General features: G+C 32.3%; 1 protein-coding gene across 2 annotated transcripts in view; it reads right to left on the bottom strand.

Moving 5' to 3' along the window:
• Positions 1-20,602, bottom strand: part of LOC111052356 (nose resistant to fluoxetine protein 6) — a 50,695-nt gene extending 30,093 nt beyond the window's left edge. The window contains exons 1-4 of one of the 2 annotated variants that reach the window (XM_039439371.1): positions 20,215-20,602; positions 15,648-15,886; positions 3,225-3,451; positions 594-688 (exon numbers count right to left, since the gene is read on the bottom strand). In XM_039439371.1, coding sequence (XP_039295305.1) covers positions 594-688; positions 3,225-3,451; positions 15,648-15,886; positions 20,215-20,452 — 799 coding nt within the window. In that variant the 5' untranslated portion in view covers positions 20,453-20,602. Of the gene's footprint in view, positions 1-593; positions 689-3,224; positions 3,452-15,647; positions 15,887-17,864; positions 18,277-20,214 lie in introns of those variants that run through there. The other variant, XM_039439370.1, reaches the window with a different exon arrangement.
• Positions 20,603-23,656: the final 3,054 nt, after the last annotated feature.

Raw genomic sequence — 23,656 nt, 5'->3', positions numbered from 1 at the left:
AGTTATTAAACTATAATAATATGTGTTGGAGTGATCATAATATTCTTTAATTTTTAGAAGTTTTTGAACTTTGCTAATTTAAAACCGTTTAGAAATACAGTAGGCTTCTATTGAGTTCATTTAATATTAATAGTCCATGAATTTCTCTATTCATAAATTAGAATTTTTTTTATTTTTTTTTTATTTAGTGTCTTGTGTCCAGTGAAAAGCCGATCAACGGAAATGAGTGAAACCCACCTGTGTAGTACAGTCATAAGCAGTGTACTAATAATACTGGAATTTGAATAGGAGACCCTATGGAGGATTCTCTGGTATGAAGTATTTATTAGTATTATAGGACAGAAAAAGTTGCTCATTAGTCCCTAGACTAGATAGCAATCTATCGTTGAATAAAAAATAAATAAATAAATTAGATATGAACATTTCTTGATCAATGCAAACGTATTCCAATGAAGTACCTAATAAATACAGTATAAAATAGTTGATAGAATCTTGGAATGACCGAGTGTGTGATCATAATAGTAATTTGCATTGATAAGGTACAATTTCTAAGCAATGGTCCTTACATAGTTGTTTCAATTACCGGTACTTACCGCTGGGGCGATATTTTTGCAGAGCAGAAATACTCGTGAACAAATCGGCCATTGTACAGAGAATAACAATTGTAACGCAAAAACCAATAATACTCCTGAAAAAAGAATAGAATCAAATGAAACTCAAGAGTATACTAATCATGATACCCCACTATAAAATAAATAAATAAATAAATAATAAATGTTTATTTCCCAAAAAACTAAAACTACAACATCAATTACAAAAATATTAGATAAATTACTTATAACAAATACATATTACAAGGGTTACATATTACAAATTAACTATATTAGATAGTTATTAAACTATAATAATATGTGTTGGAGTGATCATAATATTCTTATCTATAAGACATGGGCAAAACTTTTAAAAATTAATGTAATTAATAATATGTACGAGAAGAGTAATTTTATAATATTGAGACCATGTATGGAAGATTTAAAACAAATAAGCTAATATATTTAATAGTATGAACAATTGGAAGAGAAGGTACGGGAAATAATTTTAGAGAAGAAATTTATTAAGTTTAATGAGTAACAAGGAATAAAAGAAGTAAAATGGGAGAAAATTTATAGTTAGTAGGGAAGGAATTTATAAATTTCAATGAGTGTAAAGGGATAAAAGAAGCAAAGTTGATTACAATGAGCTAGAATAAAAAAGCATTTTAAACATAAAATTTAACAGGCTTTTGTGCAACCGACCCTTATTAAATGTATATCTATGTAACATGTCTTTCATGGTGAATAGTAGGGGATGGGCCTAATCATGAAAATGGTCCCATGATAGTTATCACACAGTAATGTGGAAAGAAGTTTTAAATTCTAGTTGGCATAATATTTATTTCAAAAATGGACATCAGTAAATTAGATCAGTGGACTCTTTCCAAAATACTGTATTTATGATTTTCCACAAGTCATTCATGCGATTTATTGATGGGTGGGGTGACTTTTGGAGTAGCTTGACATCACCAAATCAGTAAATTAGATCAGTGGACTTTTTCCAAAATACTGTATTTATGATTTTCCACAAGTCATTCATGCGATTTATTGATGGGTGGGGTGACTTTTGGAGTAGCTTGACATCACCAAATCAGTAAATTAGATCAGTGGACTTTTTCCAAAATACTGTATTTATGATTTTCCACAAGTCATTCATGCGATTTATTGATGGGTGGGGTGACTTTTGGAGTAGCTTGACATCACCAAATCAGTAAATTAGATCAGTGGACTTTTTCCAAAATACTGTATTATGATTTTCCACAAGTCATTCATGCGATTTATTGATGGGTGGGGTGACTTTTGGAGTAGCTTGACATCACCAAATCAGTAAATTAGATCAGTGGACTTTTTCCAAAATACTGTATTTATGATTTTCCACAAGTCATTCATGCGATTTATTGATGGGTGGGGTGACTTTTGGAGTAGCTTGACATCACCAAATCAGTAAATTAGATCAGTGGACTTTTTCCAAAATACTGTATTTATGATTTTCCACAAGTCATTCATGCGATTTATTGATGGGTGGGGTGACTTTTGGAGTAGCTTGACATCACCAATCAGTAAATTAGATCAGTGGACTTTTTCCAAAATACTGTATTTATGATTTTCCACAAGTCATCATGCGATTTATTGATGGGTGGGGGACTTTTGGAGTAGCTTGACATCACCAAATCAGTAAATTAGATCAGTGGACTTTTTCCAAAATACTGTATTTATGATTTTCCACAAGTCATTCATGCGATTTATTGATGGGTGGGGTGACTTTTGGAGTAGCTTGACATCACCAAATCAGTAAATTAGATCAGTGGACTTTTTCCAAAATACTGTATTTATGATTTTCCACAAGTCATTCATGCGATTTATTGATGGGTGGGGTGACTTTTGGAGTAGCTTGACATCACCAAATCAGTAAATTAGATCAGTGGACTTTTTCCAAAATACTGTATTTATGATTTTCCACAAGTCATTCATGCGATTTATTGATGGGTGGGGTGACTTTTGGAGTAGCTTGACATCACCAAATCAGTAAATTAGATCAGTGGACTTTTTCAAAATACTGTATTTATGATTTTCCACAAGTCATTCATGCGATTTATTGATGGGTAGGGTGACTTTTGGAGTAGCTTGACATCACCAAATCAGTAAATTAGATCAGTGGACTTTTTCCAAAATACTGTATTTATGATTTTCCACAAGTCATTCATGCGATTTATTGATGGGTGGGGTGACTTGTGGAGTAGCTTGACATCACCAAATCAGTAAATTAGATCAGTGGACTTTTTCCAAAATACTGTATTTATGATTTTCCACAAGTCATTCATGCGATTTATTGATGGGTGGGGTGACTTTTGGAGTAACTTGTCATCACCAAATCAGTAAATTAGATCAGTGGACTTTTTCCAAAATACTGTATTTATGATTTTCCACAAGTCATTTATGCGATTTATTGATGGGTGGGGTGACTTGTGGAGTAACTTGACATCACCAAATCTGAATGTATGATTATCATTAAACGAAAATCCAAATTAAATACTGTAAATTCAAATATAATAATTATTAATTCATTAGCATTTGAATAAATGCTTATCTCAGTTATTTTCATCTGTAAATCTGAATGTTGCCAAAACTTACAAGAAAGTTATATCGGCAGTGGTGAGTTTGACAGGAAGTGCTGACTCAGCCGTTTGACAATTTCTGTCATCGACGCTGATTTGTCCTCTGAAATTGAACTTGGTGACAGCCTTCTGTAGCGCCTCATTCAGTTGAATGCCCAGGTCTTGGCTGCGACACGAGTCGGGAATGCACAGAGCCCAGTTCACCTCATGTCTGATACGTTTTGAAGGGTCGATTGCGAACCGCTGTAAGGATGAACAAGTAAATTAATGGTAAAATAGAGAAAGGATGAATGAATATAGGATGAATTAAAAGAAAATAAATAATTATATGAAGATAAATGTATAGAAGCATAGATTATAACAGAATAAAATGTAAGTTTTCTCTGATAGAAGGTAAAGTATGAAATATAGGTAGGTTGAAAGGTATATTTAGTTGAAAGGTAAAATTTATATATTTATAAAGTACTGAAGATTTTCTTCGATAGAGCCAGCACGACAGATGTGAAAGACCTGGATAATGTTATTCTTTGGAACCAAGAAACATCTTGAGAAATCGATTGGATGCGTGAATATCCCAAGACCAAATTTAACTTCATTCAAAAAATTTTATTCCTTCTTGGTTCCAAAGTTTTATAATTTACTCCCTATTACACTAAAATCATTGAATAATAAACACAATTTTCTTAAATAAGTGAAGGAGTACCTTATGCAACTAGAGGATACTCATACTTTTCCCATATCCCTGATATAACTCAACCTGATGTACTTTGCAATTCAATGTCATTATGGGCTATCTGCATATGGTCTCTTACACTGAATTATTGTGCGTATACTTTGTATTCGCACTTGTATCTTTATGTTTTTCCCGTGGAATTGCTTCATGTAAAATGATTTCATCATTCATCATCATACCCCTTATAGAGTTAGAGACTAATTTCATATGATACATTTGGTAGTCAGTGTATTCTAAAAATTGTATATCCTATTATAATAGCTAATTTATGTGAAATCCACTTTGTTTCTTCTAATTTATGTCATTCTAGCAGTATATATATAATGATCTTACTTCGCACATATTACTTGAAATGAATAATTGACGAAAGATTTTCATTTACTTTAGAAAATCGATTTTAATGTCAATTATAATATAAACCTCAATAAATCTTAAACTGTACAAATATGAACATTCAATCATTCTCTCATCAGCTCTGCTATTAGTTTGATAAACAACATTAGTAAATTATTAACAAGTCATATGGTTCATATGATTAGAAAGAAGAAGCGTGAATGTAGAGCAACCAGCTTCTTACATCTCCCCCCCTTGAACGAGAAACTTCCTCGAAGGTGTCAATTTGCTTGAGTGACAGATGATTGTTTCACTCCCATTGATTCCGCAGGCCACTTCATACATTGAGTTTGATATTCTTCTTATAATGGGGAACGGTCCACTTCTAACTTCATCTAATTTATTTCTATTCAACTTGTTCCCTTTTTCTATATACACTAGTTCTTTTTCCTTGAAACCATATATTCTTCTGTTCTTATCACATCTCAGTTTGTTCCGTTTGTGGTTTAAATTGGAATTTTTTATTGCTTCTTCTCTGTCTATTTGTAAGTTTCGTTTTTTCCTCAGTTGTGATGGTATTATTGCCAAATCCTCTCCCAATAGCAGATATCTTGGTGTAGCCTAAATTTAGTAGTGCTATGGATTGTCTTGTTGTATTCTGATGTGCAACTTTCCGCTATTTTCGACCACGTCTGCGTTCTTCCTTCTGGGCTATTCACTTTGCATCTAATACGATTCACCAATGTCTGGTTTAGCCGCTCATTAAGACCATTTGATTGTGGGCAATCTACCGATGTGAACACCATTGTAACACCTTTTTCGAGTAGGTAATCTCTAAACTTTTTTGATTTGATAGACGCATATTGATCAGCTAATAGGATCTTGACAGAATGGTTTTGTAAGATAGGATCTAGCAAACGAATGTATTCTTTAGTAGTTTGACCGCTAGAGCTTGAAGTGAATGCATATCTAGAGAAGTGATCGACCAATATGTGTAGGTATCGTTTTGTTGAGTTGTTTCCACCAAACCCTCCAACAGTATCTATCGACATGATCTCATACGGTTCACTAGCTGGACCCAATTGTGAAAGTAATCCTATTGAGCGACCTCTTCTTGTTTTATTCTTCTTACATATATGACACGAATCACAATAGCGCTTGACCATTTCATCCATGTTGGAAAAGTAGTAATGTGGACGTATGTGTAATAGTGTGTGGTGAGTTCCGATATGTCCTAGTTGAAAATGAATTTTCTCAATCAATTCTTTACCCTTTTCTTGAGAAAGGTGTTGTTTGACAATGAAATAGACTAAATAATAATATGTGTGATTGGCAAGGCACTGGTGACTCTGTACTGTACTCTGTCTCTGTGAAGTGTGTGTAACATGCCTTAAGTAAAACGTTTGAGTTCAATGTATTGGTTTGACTTTAAAGTAAAAATAAAATCAGTAATAATGTTCAAATAATCGTAATAATTTATTTCTTCACCGATATAACCTTCAACAGGTTATGGGCCCAGGCTGGATCTTTCGTGTGCAAGTAAAAAAACGTTTTTAACCTAAATACTCTCGTGCAAGACAACAATGGAAGTTCGGAGATTCAACTCTAAAATAGTAATACCGGTGAAGTGATTGAACTCTAGTAAAAACATTAAAAGTAAAAGTAAAATACCCAAAAGTAAAATCAGAAGGCAATCGAGTTCAAAGTAAAAATGGCTGGTTCCAGTGATTCGGACTTGGGTATGGTTGGAAAGCTATCCAACGATGAAGACTTTCAAATGTGGAAATTTAAAATTAAAATTTTGTTCGACTCTCAAGGACTTAGTGATATTGTTAATGGAAAAGAATTAAAACCAAACGACCCTAGTAAAGAAAAAGAACTTTTTATTTTCAATTTGAAGGACGCTAAAGCCAAGAAAATAATAACTACAATTGACTCAAAACCTTTGAATCACATTTTGAACTGTGAAACTTCATGTGAAATGTTTAAAAAACTGTGTCAAATCTACGAACGTGATGAAAAACAACAGAAATTTTCTCTAATGCAGGACTTTTTCAATTTTACACTAGAGGCTAATGAAGACATTGCTAGTTTCATCAGCCGTCTGGAAAATTTGACCCATAAATTGAAATCTGTTGGACACGAAATCGATGACGAGATGGTTATTGGCAAAATATTCAGCTCCCTGCCCAGGAAATACACCCACTTTCAAACTTCGTGGGAAGCAACCGCAATTTGTGACAGAAATCTCACAAACCTAACCTCCCGGTTGGTGAATGAAGAACGCAGACTATCTACTGATAAAGGTGATTCTGTGCAACCAGTGGTATTCAAAACATCGGAAATCCAGTGCTACAGATGCAAAAATTATGGACATATTTCCCGTGAATGCAGAAATAAAATGAAACAGAAAAGTGGTCTATTCTGTAGTATTTGCAAGAAGAATAATCATGAAGACAAAGACTGTTACTTTCGTAAAAAACAGAATGATAAGAAGAAGAACCAAGTATCCTTTTTAACTACTAATTCTAATGTAAAATACTATGACACTTTCGTAATTGACTCAGGGTCTACTTCACATATGGTAAAATCTAAATCACTATTTGATAGTTCCATTCCAATTAGTTGTAAAGTAGGAGTAGCCAAGGAAAATGAATCAATGTTTGCTCTTGAGGTAGGAAACATCAAATCAGACAAATGCAACTTAAATAATGTTTTATATGTTCCAGAACTTTCTAAAAATTTGTTATCTGTAAGTGCTATCACTGAGAACGATGGTAAGGTCTTATTTAGTGGAAATAGGGTTGAGGTGTTGAAAGACAATGAAGTCATTATGGAAGGCATAAAAAATTCGAATGGTTTGTTTGAAGTTGACTTGAAAATGCATAATTCAAATTCAGTCCATCATGTAATGACTAGCACTATTTCACCCAAGTCTAATGAGTCTAATGAAGTAGAATTATGGCATAGGAAGCTAGGCCACCTTGGTGTAGATAACATGAAAAAGCTCATAAATCTTAGTGAGGGAATGAATATTAAAACTAAAATTGATGACTTTTCCAAAAACCCATGTGAAATATGCTTGTCTGCTCGCCAAACAAGGCAACCTTTTAAAACAGTCAGGGAAAGGGCAACAAGACCCCTTGAAATAGTACATACTGATGTTTGTGGGCCTATTACCCCGGTAAGTTGGGACAATAAAAGATACATGGTTACTTTTCTAGATGATTTCACACATTTTGTCATGGTATTTCTTATTCAAAATAAAAGTGAGGTATTTGATATAATGAAACAATTTGTAGCTGAAGTTGAGGCAAAATGGCATTCTAAAATTTCAAAATTTCGGTGTGATAATGGTGGGGAATATTCTAGTAATAAAATCAAGGATTGGTGTCAAAATAGAGGGATTTTCATGGATTTCACCATTCCATACACTCCAGAATTAAATGGAAAGGCAGAAAGAATCAATAGGACATTGCTAGAAAAGGTTAGGGCACTTTTGTTTGATTCAGGATTGAAAAAGGAAATGTGGGGTGAGGCTGTAAGGACAGCAGCTTATATTGTTAATAGAAGCCCAACATGTACTCTTGATTGTACTCCAGCTGAAAAGTGGTACGGTAAAAAACCAGATCTATCAAGACTACAGATTTTTGGAAGTATAGCATACAGTCATGTTGCAGGTAATCTTAAGAAACTTGACAGTAGAACCAAGAAGCTAACGTTTGTAGGATATTTGCAAAATGGTTATCGGTTGTGGGATGCTGATAAGAGGAAAATAATTGTTTCTAGGGATGTAATTTTTTCAAATGTTGAGCAATCTAACCAAGGTGAAAAGTATTCTGACCCCAAAGTATTCAAGATAAATCAAGGCTTTGACATTGAGGGAATCGCAAAAGGTAATGATCCAAACAATGTATTTGAAGAAATTGAAAATGATGGAGTACAAGAAACTGAAATAAATGAAGTTGAAGAAATTGAAAATAATGAAGTAGAAGAAACTGATACAAGTGAAGCTGAGGGTATTGAGATTGAAACAAATGATATTGAAGATGGAATCAATGAAGTAGAAGTAAATGAAGAAAGTGGAGAAGAAATGATGGATGAAAATAATGAAATAAGAGGGAGAGAGAAAAGAGTGATTAAAAAACCAGTGTGGTTGAAAGACTATGAAACCAGTTATCTTAGTCTACAAGTAGATGAGCCTCTTACATTTTCTGAAGCTATGAAATCAAACAATTCTGTAAAGTGGTTGGAGGCAGTAAAAACTGAACTAAATGCTTTGAAAGAGAATAATACTTGGACAGAGGTAGATACTGTACCAGAAAACAAAGAAATTATTGATAGCAAATGGGTATTTAAAATTAAAAATGATGAGAAGGGTAACATTCAGTACAAGGCTAGATTAGTTGCTAGGGGGTTTCAACAAAAGGATAGCATAGATTTAAATGACATTTATGCCCCTGTGGCCAAATTGCCAACTTTTCGGATTTTCATGAGTGTTGCAAATAAATTAGGGTTCCTGTATATCAGATGGATGTAAAAAATGCTTTCCTTAATGGTGATATCAAAGAAGACGTTTATATGTCATTACCAGAGGGAGTAGAAGGATTTAGGAATAAGGTTTGTAAACTTAAGAAGTCAATTTATGGTCTGAAGAAATCTCCAAAAGATTGGAATTCTAAATTTGATTCTGTAATGAAAATGAACAATTTTACTAGGTCTAAAAATGATTATTGCTTGTATTCTAAAATTGTGGAGGGTAAAAAGGTATTTCTATTATTGTATGTAGATGACATACTTATTTTTGGTTCAGATGAGAATGATGTTTCAAGATTGAAATCAGTCTTACAAGAAAATTTCAAGATGAAAGACTTGGGCTTAGTTTCTAATTTCTTGGGAATTAATGTCAAACAAGATATTGAGAAGGGGGTAACTGTTATTAGTCAGAAGGAGTATCTCAAACATGTATTGGAAAAGTTCAACATGCAGGATTGTAAGCCAATGGACACTCCCATGGATAAAAATTTCAACTTTGAATTATTGACTAGAGATAAGTCAGAGTCTGTAGAAATAGAAAAGAAATTTCGTAGACTAATTGGTTGTCTTATGTATGCTGTTGTAGGATCTAGACCTGATTTGTGTTATACTGTATCTTTCTTGAGTCGATTCCAAAGTTGTGCCAGTGAAATGTTGTATAAAAATTTAAAACGTGTATTGAGATATGTAAAATGTACTTTAGATTTAGAGCTAGTATATAAGAGAGAATTGAATGATGATATGATTGTAGGCTAAGTAGATGCAAACTGGGGTGGTGATTTAGAGAGAAGATCAACCTCAGGTTATTGCTTCAAGGTTTTTGGTAATACTATTTCTTGGTGTACCAAGAAGCAACAGAGTGTTTCATTTTCTAGCACAGAAGCTGAGTATGTTGCTTTGAGCCAAGCTGCAAGCGAGGCTTGTTGGATAAAAGGAATTTTAATTGATTTTTGTGTTGTTAAAAATAAGAAAACTTGTATTTTGTTGTTTGAAGACAATCAGTCTGCTATCAAAATAGCTCATAATCCTGAGCATCATAAAAAAATGAAACATGTAGATATAAGGTATCATTTTGTAAGAGAGAAAATTTCTGAAGGTGTTATTCAAGTTGAGTATTTAAAATCCTCAGATCAGATTGCTGACATTTTCACAAAACCCTTGGGAAAGGAAGTTTTTGTCAAGTTTAGAAATAATATTTTTTAATAATTAAGATGTTTTGAACTATGTTAATTTTCTTATAACTTACTTTGTTTTTTGATTGATAAATTTTTTTTGGGTTATTTCATTGAGGGGGCGTGTTGTTTGACAATGAAATAGACTAAATAATAATATGTGTGATTGGCAAGGCACTGGTGACTCTGTACTGTACTCTGTCTCTGTGAAGTGTGTGTAACATGCCTTAAGTAAAACGTTTGAGTTCAATGTATTGGTTTGACTTTAAAGTAAAAATAAAATCAGTAATAATGTTCAAATAATCGTAATAATTTATTTCTTCACCGATATAACCTTCAACAAAAGGAAGATTCTTCTGTTTCCTTTCATACATTTGTTGAATATTTCCTCTTTATATTCAACATTCCTATTATTCATTATTGCTTCTTTGTTTTTTTCTTGATCGTCTTTTATTTCTTGTATAGATATCAAATTCACAACTGTTAAAATGTCTTCATTTCCTTCAAAGTGCTCTAAAACTGGATTTCTTGATAAAGTATCTGCTTCAACATTTCCTTTTCCTGGGCTATATATCAATGTGAAATCATATTGCGATAGGTAGTATACAAGATCTCCCAATTCTTCATCGGTTCGTGCTTTCACTCTGAGATTCTCCAATGGTTTGTGGTCTGTGATCACTGTAAACTTCCGTCCTATCAACCAATATTGCCAATACATAATTGTCTCTTTTATAGCCATACATTCCAGATAAATAGCTTTTTTCTTCTTTTGAGCAGGGCTCAGTTTTTTTGAAAAATATGCTACTGGATGAAGCTCATTATTTTCTTTTGGTTGTTTCAGTACAGCTCCAAATCCCTCTCCACTGGCATCGGTGAAAATGAATACTGGTTTTTCATAATCATAAATTTGTAATACGGGACTAGAACATAAGTATTTCTTCACGTTTTGGAAAGCTTTATCACATGTCTCTGACCAGATAAAAGGTATGTCCTTCCTCAGTAGATTGTGTAAAGGTTCTAGAACTTTCACTGCATTCTCTATGTATTTATAATAGAAATTTATTTTCCCCAAAAACTGGCGTACATTCTTCTTGGTTTTTGGTTGTGGGAAATTTTCAATTGCTTTGAGATTGTCAGTGAGTGGACGGACTGAGTTATTTTCAATTATGTGTCCCAAATATTTAATTGAACTCCTTGCAAAGTTACATTTTTCCAATTTCAGCTTGAACCCTTCTTTATAAACCGCATCAAGTACGAGGTTTATATGTTTCAAGTGTTCCTCAAATGTCTTTGAAAATATTAAAATATCATCAATGTAGCAAGTACCGTACAAAAATCAGTCAACTTATTTTTTTGTAAAGTGTTACCCAATATTCTTTGAAAAATTGCAGGCGCGGTCTTCAAACCAAATGGTATCCGTAACCATTGATAATGGCCTTCGTGGGTCACAAATGCAGTTTTCATTCTGTCTTCTTTTTTTATTGGTATTGTCCAGAATGCTGAATTAACATCAAGTACTGTGTACCATTTACAATTACCAGCCTTCACTGTTATATCTTCTATTCTTGGGAATGGTTGTGGCTCTGGTATTACAATTTTGTTCAGTTCCCGGAAGTCAATACATAGCCGTGATTTTTTTTCTTCTCGTTTGAAGGCAAGTGTAACAGGAGATGCAAATGGTGAAGTTGAATATTCAATCAATCCTGCCTCTAAAAGTTTTGAAATTTGTTGTTCTATTTCTTTTTTATCTGGGATACACGTTCTGTATGGCTTCTTAATAATATATCTATCTTCTGAAAGTTTGATTCCTGCCTCTGCATGTTTTACCTCACCTACATCATATTTGTGTTTTGCAAATAGCGATTCATAACCTTCAATCAGCCTTGTTATTGTTTGTCTCTTTTCAGTATCAAGATAATTCAGATTGCTTTCCATATTTACAGAGAAGACAGATGACTCATAATTCAATCTTTCAACATCTGTTTTGTCATCAACCTTCTGTAAAATTTCTAAATTTTCATTCTGTATCAATTTGAAATTTTTTATTGCATCCAATCCAAGAAGTAAGTCATAAGAGAAATTATTGTTCTTCACAACATATACATCTAATATTTCTTCAATTTTATTGATTTTCATTGGAATTTTGGCCCGGCGATTTGTAAAATTCACACCACTAATAGTTCGAAAAAGGTTATGGTCGTTCATAAGTTTTGTCTTCAGCTCATCAACAATTTTCTGATTTATTAGAGTGATATTTGAGCCACTGTCATAAACCCCTTTTACAATCTTCTTTTTATCAACTAGTACATTAACTGTAATCAATGGAATGAACTTACACGCCGGCTTATTCAGTTTTTTGAGTTATCAACATCGAGTGTATTTTCCTCACAGGTTGTGAAATTCACTGTTTTATTTTTATTCCTACAGATCTCTGCAGGATGAAAGCGATTTGGTTTTCCCAAGGCTTTACATACAGAACAAGGAGTCTTCTTTCTTCTTATCTCTTCCATCTTGGTTGAGTCTTTTTTCTGGCTATTTATATGACTATGTCCGTTTGAGTTTGTGAATGAATCATATTTTTGAATCTCATTCATCAGATCTTCTGTGGTCTCGATATTTTCCTTATCTAATCTATTCTGAATATGAACTGGTAGTCCCACAACAATATGTGAGATTCTAGATTCATCTGTCATAGTTCTCTCACATTCAAGCAATAATTGTTCCTTCTTCAAAGCATAATCAAGCATAGATCCAAAATTTTCAATGTATTTGAATGAATATGCATATCTCACATTTCTTTTTCATTTCATTTCATTTTTCATTATATAATAAGGTATATTGATTAAGATTTTAAATAAATTGAGGATGAATCTAGAGCACTAGATTTTAGTTTGATTATGTGATTTACAGAATCTGAAATAGATAGAAAATAAATGAATAAAAGGTAGAGTAGATGAAAGATTAATAATTAAATTAAATAAATACAAGATGGATTTTGAGCACTGGGGTTTAGTATGATAAGTGATTGATAGACGGTAAAATGAATAGTAGATAAAAAAAGATGAATTGATTGATTGATTACTTTATTTATGCAGATTACAGTATATACTGTATTGTATACACTTATACAATAGCTTACAATACAGCAAAGTTTTAGATGAATTAACATAACGTAAACTAAGAAAATAATTATTGAACTGTTCAATTATACAAAAAAAGCTATTTGGAATAACTATACAAGACAATATTGTGATACCGTACATCTACATAAATTGGCGGAGCTTTGTACATATCAATGTCCATTCTTTGGAAAGAATATTAAAATTATCCTTCCCAGTAACTCTCTACCAAAAACGTTAATTCCATTTATACGACTAAAGATTTGTTCATAAATAAACTTTTTTAAGGTAGTTTTAATATAATAATATGAAAATTTAAGAACAAATTACATGATTACTAAAGTGATGTAATTATGTTATAAAATAAAATTATTGAAATGGAGTAGACTAATGGTGGATAAGTGTAATCAATATTCAGCAATATACAGCAGTAATGCAGTGGATAATCTAAACAATATGAGTTTATATACAATTGACTCTATAATGGTTTATGTTGATGGGATGGATGAAGGAAAAATGTCATGTTATCGTTCTAGGGCTGAACAGTTTCAGTCATTTGTTCCAAAAGATGTTTTCTCAAAGTCAAGATGAAGCTCGCTCGGCTCTCGATGGACCTGATAGTAACGGGAGGTGCATTCCATGCACGACAGGCACTAACAAGAAAGGATTTTGTGAAAATGGTAGTTCGATAATTGGGTACCTATCCTTAAAGTACTTTCCCCGGTTCTAGTATGTGAAGCATCTATCCTCCTACCTTCAGAGACAAATTTGAAATAATTTTAAGAATAGTTCGGATTACCATATTTCAAGATATCTCTAACAAGCTTGACTATTCGAAAAAGCCTTTGATCGGGAAACTTCAATGTTGAAGTAGCAATGTGGGCTGGGGTGATATGATCATGGCGTTGAAGAGAGTAGACTAAACGTAGACAATAATTTTGGCAACGCTGTAGTTTATCATTTAGCGTTCATTAATAAATGAAAGATTAATTCAGAACACTGAAGTTTAGTTTGATGGGTGGTTTATAGTAGGTAAAATAAATAGAGGATGAATAGATAGAAGGTACAGTATAAGATATAGGTGAGTTGAAGTGTATAAGAAGAAAAATAAACTTAAGATGAATCTAGAATACTAGGGTTTAGTTTGATAGGTGCCTAATATAAGGTAGAATAAATAGAAAATTAATCTAGAGCACTAGAGTTTAGTTTGATAGGTGATTAATAGAAGGTAAAATAAATGGAAAATTGTACAATCAGCAATAGGGCCTAGAAGAGATGTACATGAGACATGTATTGGGGTTGGTAGCATTCAAGCTATCAAGCTTGATGTATATTATTATATTTCTTAATATTATTCACCGACGATAAGGAGATGAGAGATCAATAATGAAATAAAAAAATAAATGTTTATTTTCCAAAAAAACTAAAACTACAACATCAATTACACAAAATATTAGAAAAATTAAAATTACATACAATAGTTAGTTACAAAAAATTCTTATAATGTGTCCTCCTACTTGTTTAGTTTTATCTGCGTGGAAATTGACCTACTTCACTATGGCGTACAATGGTCTAGAGTAGGTTTTGTTTTTTTTTGTGCGTATTATTAATTAGTTAGTGTTTAGTAAGTCATTAGGTGGTTAGTTGTTGTTTGAAATAATGTTTTCTATGTTCTGACTTCCTTTGCTCATCAACCAATTGTGTACTATTGTTTTGAACTTTCTAGGGTGATTAATCTGTTTAAAGTTTGCAGGAAGTAGATTATATAATTTTGGTGCTAAATGATTGAAATGTCTCTGGTATAGTGCCTTCCTTGCAACACTGGTGATGAGAAGATTCCTGTATGTGGTGTTGTGGTTGTGGTTTCTGGTTTGAAATGTTGTTGGGTTCTTGTGTAATCTGCATAGTATCTCCTTGGAGTAAAGCTGTCTTGGGTCCATCACGTCAAACTTATTTCATGATGGAATATTTAATTGAAGACAGTATTATTTCAGATCTATAATCCACTTACTTCCTATTTCCTATCATATTCGATTTCATTTTTTAAACATCAATTTCAACTACCATATTGACTAAACATTCTGTAATAATTGACCAATTGAATGCCTTTTTTTCTTCACTTAATATTGAATCTTCAGGTGATAAAATAGATATTTCTTATGAAATTATGGAGATTGTTTGCTACAAAATGTGGAAGTTCAATAATTATATTTGAATCAATTTATTACATTATCACATTCTAGAAATTGTGTGCTACAAAATTTGGAAGTGTAATATTAGAATTTTATTTATTTTTTGATGCCCAAATAAGCCTTTGAAATTTTTGAGAAGATGAGTTTAATGTTGACGAGGTGAATAATTGAACTAGAGATTTATGTGAGTTCCAAACCACCTAAAACTGTTATTTGCTAGGGAAATATAAATCGATTCTGACTCTTATTCGCATAGACCATGTAAAGAATATTCTTTCTCTGTATTTTTGTTACTATTATTCAAACATATTTGTATCATTGAAGAGAAAATAAATGAATTTGCTGGGAAAATACCTTGATAGTCTGCCAGGCAGATTCGTTGAAAGAGTATTGCAGCAGTGAAGGTGTTTTGTCGAATATCTCAAGGTGTGCTTGATCGGCCGGAGAGAAGGCCAACTTAGCTAAGCAGTACTTGCCCGAGATAAGTTCGCCGTCAAGTTGCGCTTGCACTTGCAAGCACTCGTCGAAGTTGCCGAAGTCGTAGTGGGATCCCGACAGAATGCCCGTCGGGAACTTGGTGGATGAGTCAAACACTTGAACAGAATTATTCAATAAATATTTATTAAAATATATATTTAATTCAGTTTTAAAACTTTAATTGTTGAGAGAATATTATTGTGAATCGATAATAATGGAGGGAATGACTGGGGGAAGGAAGGCCAAGACTGGAGTACATAGAACAACTGAAGAAGGATGTGAGATGTGCCAACTACAGAGACCTGAAAAGGATGGCGGATGACAGAGAGGCATGGAGAGTTGCTGCCTACCAGCCCAACACATTTGTTCCATTTATCTAATTTTAATTATTAATGCAATATTGTATTCACTATTACTTATTTTAATTTCATTCATTCATTCATCCCATAACTCTAAGATTCGAATGAACTAGTTTTTAACTTATTAAGTAGAGTTTCTTTTTTGAGCATTACTTCGAGCTATAATTCCCACCAGCTCTAATTCAACACAACCCGGTCGTGTGTTAATGGGGCGGATATTTTATATCCTTCTTAGAGAATCGACAATTATTTGTTGAAACACCGCCGATTTATGAAGTTACATCACATTATTATATTATCGTTATTCTAATTGCATTCTATATTCATTCTCATTGATTAATTATTCATACGGTACTTTATGAATTCGTCGTGAATAACTAGCATTTCGTCATTTAATGTAAATTAGTATATATAAGCAAATAAATATTGTAACATACATAAATAAAAATCCAATCCAATCTCTCAATTATTGCAAGTAATGCCTAAATTGATCCTGAAAAGCATAATTGAAAACTTCTTTATAGTATACTTAGAAAATGATTTGAGAAACTATAAAAATCTATTTGAATTTAGATAAAATATATATGCGACAATCGTCAATAAATTTACTATAAATACATAAGTTTTTAGCTCGCCATTATAATTGCATATTAATAGAATATTTTCACTGCGTGGATGATTTGGACACCATTTTGGTGTCGAAACATGACTGCTTTTTCATTACCGTACATTTTTTTTGTGGAATTAGAGCTAATATTGTATTGATGTTGCTTTCCATGACGAAACACTATATAATAACTTTGTTATAGTTCAGACACTGTGTTACTTGTAAATATTTGAAAAAACACTCACTTTTCTTGGAGTATTAAGGAATGCATTCCACTCCTGAAGAGGAGCTTCATCAGCCAATGATGAAGTCACTGATGAAGCTTCTCTTCAGGAGTGAAATGCATTCCTCAATACTCCAACAAAAGTAAGTGTTTTTTCAAATATTTACAAGTAACACAGTGTCTGAACTACAACAAAGTTAATATTATATCTCCATTTATATTATAGTTCTGATTTTTTAATATGTTATTTGGGTACATGAGAGAAGTCCAGAACCAATTTCTTCATGCAAATTTCCTTGTGCTAGATACAGAGTGGCCCAAAAACCTCGTATTTTCGGCTCATTTTCCAGTTTTCAGCTATTTCTGCCAAATATCGTAATTGGACAGAAAAATTTGCTCTCGCCTTTTTCTAGATTATGAAGTTGACTATATATAGTCAATTAGAAAATATTTTCAAAACGGACGTTCCAATATCAATATATAGGCTATTAGATTAAACAGATGATTTCAACAGATGATGATTGTCAAGTTCCGTTCAATCTGATAGAATTTATAAGGACGGCAAAATATCGTACGAACAAAAATAGATGTGTGTGTGCGGGGCTTAATTAAGAAAATATATAGAATTTTGTATTCATTTCATGAATACTTGATTGGATTTTATTTATATTGATTTCCGAAAAATTAATCATTATAACTAAATCTAATTGCTATTATATCGTAGCTACAGAAAATACAACATTATATTTTAAAGAGCTTCATGAAAACTCTCCACAAAGGCAAAGCCTGTGTGTGAAAGAGGGTAAAATAAATATACACTTTAAAGATTTTAAAAGTATAAGATGAAAGAAAACAAATACATTCTATGTAATTATTATAGAATAGAATTTGAAAAATATACTCACTTTTCACAGCCCATAAGGTGAACTTCCTCAACTCTTGTTGGTAAATCCGACTGTGCAGCTTACACTTGGCATCGGTTATGTTATCAGAAAACGGCGGAAAGAAGAAAAAGTCTGTCAAAGGCTCAAAGCTATTGTCAAAACTATAGAGACTTGTATTGGTATTCGAATCGCAACTGCCGATTTTGCCCAGGAAAAGACACGCAACTGTGAAAAATTGAATTGTGGGCAGTAGTGACATATTTCCCTCAGTGCTAAGAAGTGCTAAAATATGCTGAAAATTACTAACAAAACTAACAGTCTATGATGAGAAGTGCACTAGAACACTCGCCACTCACTGATTGCAAAATGCAACTGAATCAAAATGCAGCTTGGAGTAGATAGAAGTGCGATTGCACTTTTACTAGTTTTGAACAATGCCTTAATGTGTCCCTTTCCGAGGATAACCAGATTGATCGAGAGACAATAGATGTTTGTAGCAGTAAAAATGTAACATCTATGAATGCACACGTGATGAATGCCAGAAGTATGCTGTTGCCTTCCTGTTTTGTTATATTGTTGTGGTGGTTGACAATGTAGGCTATATGAGTTTGGCATGCGTTGTGTTGCATGCAAGAGGGGATGCAATTGATGAGGCATCGTGTAGGACTTTCCAAAGAAGGCTTCAGAATGAGATCATTTTTATCTAAACTGAAAAACGTATTCCACGTTTTGTTTTTCATCCCTGAAATACAGTGATGATAATCCAACAAACGTCAGTCTATACGTCATATTATGAAGTTCTTTCACTGCAAAAACTATTTTATGTATAGGAGCAGCTTTTTTACAAATGTCATTCAGAATTACACAACTTACAGAAAAGTACGACAGGCTTCAACAGAATTATTCAATAAATATTTATTGAAATATATATTTAATTCAGACTTAAAACTTTTATTGTTGAGAGAATATTATTGTGGATCAATAATACTTTAAATATAAGATACGACACTAATATTAGATATGAGATACAATCGATACACATTTATATTTCTGATACTGTATAAAGGCGAGATACTTTTCCCTAATGAAAATACTAGAGAATATTGTCTATCACAAATTATTCTAAAAAGACTACATACATGTTTCGATATCACCAATGTCATCTTCAGTGTGAGAAATCAATTTGAAAAAATAAATTTTTAATACTGAAGATGTCAAATTCAAATTAGTTTATTCATAAAATATAACAGATTTACGAATAAATAATAGTGTTATGAATAACATGGATATTTTCACTGCGTGGATGATTTGGACACCATTTTGGTGTCGAAACATGACTGCTTTTTCATTACCGTACATTTTTTTTTGTGGAATTAGAGCTAATATTGTATTGATGTTGCTTTCCATGACGAAACACTATATAATAACTTTGTTATAGTTCAGACACTGTGTTACTTGTAAATATTTGAAAAAACACTCACTTTTCTTGGAGTATTAAGGAATGCATTCCACTCCTGAAGAGGAGCTTCATCAGCCAATGATGAAGTCACTGATGAAGCTTCTCTTCAGGAGTGAAATGCATTCCTCAATACTCCAACAAAAGTAAGTGTTTTTTCAAATATTTACAAGTAACACAGTGTCTGAACTACAACAAAGTTAATATTATATCTCCATTTATATTATAGTTCTGATTTTTTAATATGTTATTTGGGTACATGAGAGAAGTCCAGAACCAATTTCTTCATGCAAAATTTCCTTGTGCTAGATACAGAGTGGCCCAAAAACCTCGTATTTTCGGCTCATTTTCCAGTTTTCAGCTATTTCTGCCAAATATCGTAATTGGACAGAAAAATTTGCTCTCGCCTTTTTTCTAGATTATGAAGTTGACTATATATAGTCAATTAGAAAATATTTTCAAAACGGACGTTCCAATATCAATATATAGGCTATTAGATTAAACAGATGATTTCAAAACAGATGATGATTGTCAAGTTCCGTTCAATCTGATAGAATTTATAAGGACGGCAAAATATCGTACGAACAAAAATAGATGTGTGTGTGCGGGGCTTAATTAAGAAAATATATAGAATTTTGTATTCATTTCATGAATACTTGATTGGATTTTATTTATATTGATTTCCGAAAAATTAATCATTATAACTAAATCTAATTGCTATTATATCGTAGCTACAGAAAATACAACATTATATTTTAAAGAGCTTCATGAAAACTCTCCACAAAGGCAAAGCCTGTGTGTGAAAGAGGGTAAAAATAAATATTACACTTTAAAGATTTTAAAAGTATAAGATGAAAGAAAACAAATACAATTCTATGTAATTATTATAGAATAGAATTTGAAAAATATACTCACTTTTCACAGCCCATAAGGTGAACTTCCTCAACTCTTGTTGGTAAATCCGACTGTGCAGCTTACACTTGGCATCGGTTATGTTATCAGAAAACGGCGGAAAGAAGAAAAAGTCTGTCAAAGGCTCAAAGCTATTGTCAAAACTATAGAGACTTGTATTGGTATTCGAATCGCAACTGCCGATTTTGCCCAGGAAAAGACACGCAACTGTGAAAAATTGAATTGTGGGCAGTAGTGACATATTTCCCTCAGTGCTAAGAAGTGCTAAAATATGCTGAAAATTACTAACAAAACTAACAGTTTATGATGAGAAGTGCACTAGAACACTCGCCACTCACTGATTGCAAAATGCAACTGAATCAAAATGCAGCTTGGAGTAGATAGAAGTGCGATTGCACTTTTACTAGTTTTGAACAATGCCTCAATCTGTCCCTTTCCGAGGATAACCAGATTGATCGAGAGACAATAGATGTTTGTAGCAGTAAAAATGTAACATCTATGAATGCACACGTGATGAATGCCAGAAGTATGCTGTTGCCTTCCTGTTTTGTTATATTGTTGTGGTGGTTGACAATGTAGGCTATATGAGTGTGGCATGCGTTGTGTTGCATGCAAGAGGGGATGCAATTGATGAGGCATCGTGTAGGACTTTCCAAAGAAGGCTTCAGAATGAGATCATTTTTATCTAAACTGAAAAACGTATTCCCCGTTTTGTTTTTCATCCCTGAAATACAGTGATGATAATCCAACAAACGTCAGTCTATACGTCATATTATGAAGTTCTTTCACTGCAAAAACTATTTTATGTAATAGGAGCAGCTTTTTTACAAATGTCATTCAGAATTACACAACTTACAGAAAAGTACGACAGGCTTCTAAGCCCAAAACGGTTCCAATATATTTTAATTTATACAACAGTCCAAATGTAGCTAGGTTATGTGTCAATTAACATTCATCAATTACACACTCAATTTACAATTCAAAAACACACAAAAATCATTTCTAAATTTAAAAAAATACATCAAAGTTAAATTAAATCAATCACAATTAATTAGAAAATTCCAAACATGAATGTATTCTTAAGACTAAGGTAGAGTTCTTGAGACTGTTTTTCATCTATCTACTGTCTCTATTTCTATCATCTTCTGCTGAACTGCTATTCTGGTTTTCGGGTTTTAATAGAGTGAGGCACGGTTGCACAAAAGCCGGTTATATTTTAACCGTGATTAACTTCACGAGAACCAATCAGAGAAGACGTTTTTGAGAAGACGGCTTCTCTGATTGATTCTCGTGAAGTTAATCACGGTTAAAATTTAACTGGCTTTTGTGCAACCGGCACTGAGAGTGAAGGATGAGTATAATAGTAGTAGTAAAGGGTAGCAAACATTCTGTAATGTTTTAAAGGTTCACTAAAGATTAATATAATGACAACCAAAACTAGTTTCTCAATTTTTAAAAATGAGTTGTCCTGACAATTTAAAGTGTGGTTCTATTTAATACGGTGACAAAATATAAGCTTTTGTAGCACACTGTTCTAGGAGCTATTTTTAAATTTTGATGCTTTAATTTTCCCAAATATGAATAATTATAATAAGGCAATGAAAAGACGCGAGTTAATCAAATATGAGTGATTAATCAAGAACATTGATATGGAACAAATCAATAATTACAGAAGAATTCAAATCAAATCAATTTATTGCCACAGACAAACACTTTACAATAATTTGTATCGGCCACGTCAATATTGCAAACTATATTAGAGATCATTACAACATAAGCAATTACCTAAAAATCTAGATAGCCTCCATGTTAACATTGAAATATTCATCTACACTATAAAAACAATTTTTATAAAAAAAATTCTTAGTTTAAATTCCCTGAGCGTCAAACCTCGAACATTTAATGGTAAATGGTTATAAAACTTTATTGAAAAAGCCTTAAAACTCGTATGGCTGGATTTGTACGGTAAGAGCAGTACTCATTCCTCAGATTCGATGTGTTATAAGAATGAATGTTGTCATGAGTTGAGAATAAATTTAGATTTGACTTCACAAAAAGCAGACAATTAAACATAAAAATACTAGGTAAGCTCATGACTTCCAATCTAATGAACAACGGTTTACAATGAGTTAAAGGAGGCACATTACAAATTGTTCTAAGAGCTCTTTTTTGTAATACAAATAAAGATTGAGAAATGGCTGCCATTCCCCCATAATAGAGTGCCATAAAAAAGATGAGAATGAACATAACTATAATAAACATTTAATAATATTTTCAAAGATACTATTTCCTTTAACTTTCTTAACGTAAAATACCTTTGGTAACTTTTGGAATAGTGTACTCTACATGATGGTTCCACTCCAAATTACTCTGAATAGATATACCCAAAAATTTTACTGTGTGCACTGTACTTAAGTTGCTGTATAAACAGATAAGTTTTGTGTCTTGTCTAAATTAAGAGCTAGATTATTGGCTTCACACCAGTCAAAAATTATGTCTATCTTTTCTTTTTCAATAGCTTCACATAGGTTGTGATCAGTCTAAATATTCAAACATACATATAACAAGTACCTAAAACACTTATTGAAATGGGCTGCTTTTAAATTAATAAAACAAAATAAAACTTGTAGCACTAATAAATAAAGGGTGCTACAAGTTTTATTTTGTTTTATTAACAAGTACCTAGTACATTCATCTTCAATGTTGGATGCCAAGTCATTCATCATGTAAATAATTTACTTCAAACATAGTTTCATGGAGGTGTAAACCTCTTTATTGATTCACATTCCTGGAACTGAATGTTCTTTATCAATCTATAGCTTTAATTTATTAATAACTTTGAAGCTTTTCAATTAATAAACTTTACTTAATGTATTGTACATCTTTAAGAGGATATTATCGCATAGATGATAGATAGAAGATTGATAAAGAAGAAATTGGGAAGCTCATTTATCTTTCATTATTCCACTCTTACAGTAATCTTATTTATGTTATCTTTTAGCTTATTTCTCACATCTTCTGGTAAATACAAATGATTATTGAGAACCATAAAAAGAGTAAAAAATCACAAATTATTTCAATTTCTCAATTTCTTGCTTAATTTTTTTGTGTTTGATTCAAGTTTTTTGTTTTTTTTGTTCAAATTTTGTGATACGGTATTAAAATACAAAATAAAGATTGCTTCTGCATGTGTTAGTACGGTAGTCACTAAATGTATTCACTTTATTGAAATGTATTCATAAAATTGACATACATATTAATTGAAATTTTCTAGAGCAACACGCAATGTAAATGAGAAAGCAAAACAGCAATCAAATTTATCACATTTTCCTCTCCGATATGATATTAGATAAAATATCAATAATACTGTTAGAGGCTAATCATAATTTTATACAATGTCAGAGTTATTTTTAGAGGTACTTGGATCAGTTACTGCTGTATCAAG

Source organism: Nilaparvata lugens, chromosome 12 (assembly GCF_014356525.2).
Source record: "Nilaparvata lugens isolate BPH chromosome 12, ASM1435652v1, whole genome shotgun sequence".
In the NCBI taxonomy this organism is placed as follows: domain Eukaryota; kingdom Metazoa; phylum Arthropoda; class Insecta; order Hemiptera; family Delphacidae; genus Nilaparvata; species Nilaparvata lugens.
This window is presented reverse-complemented; position numbering and strand designations above follow the sequence as displayed.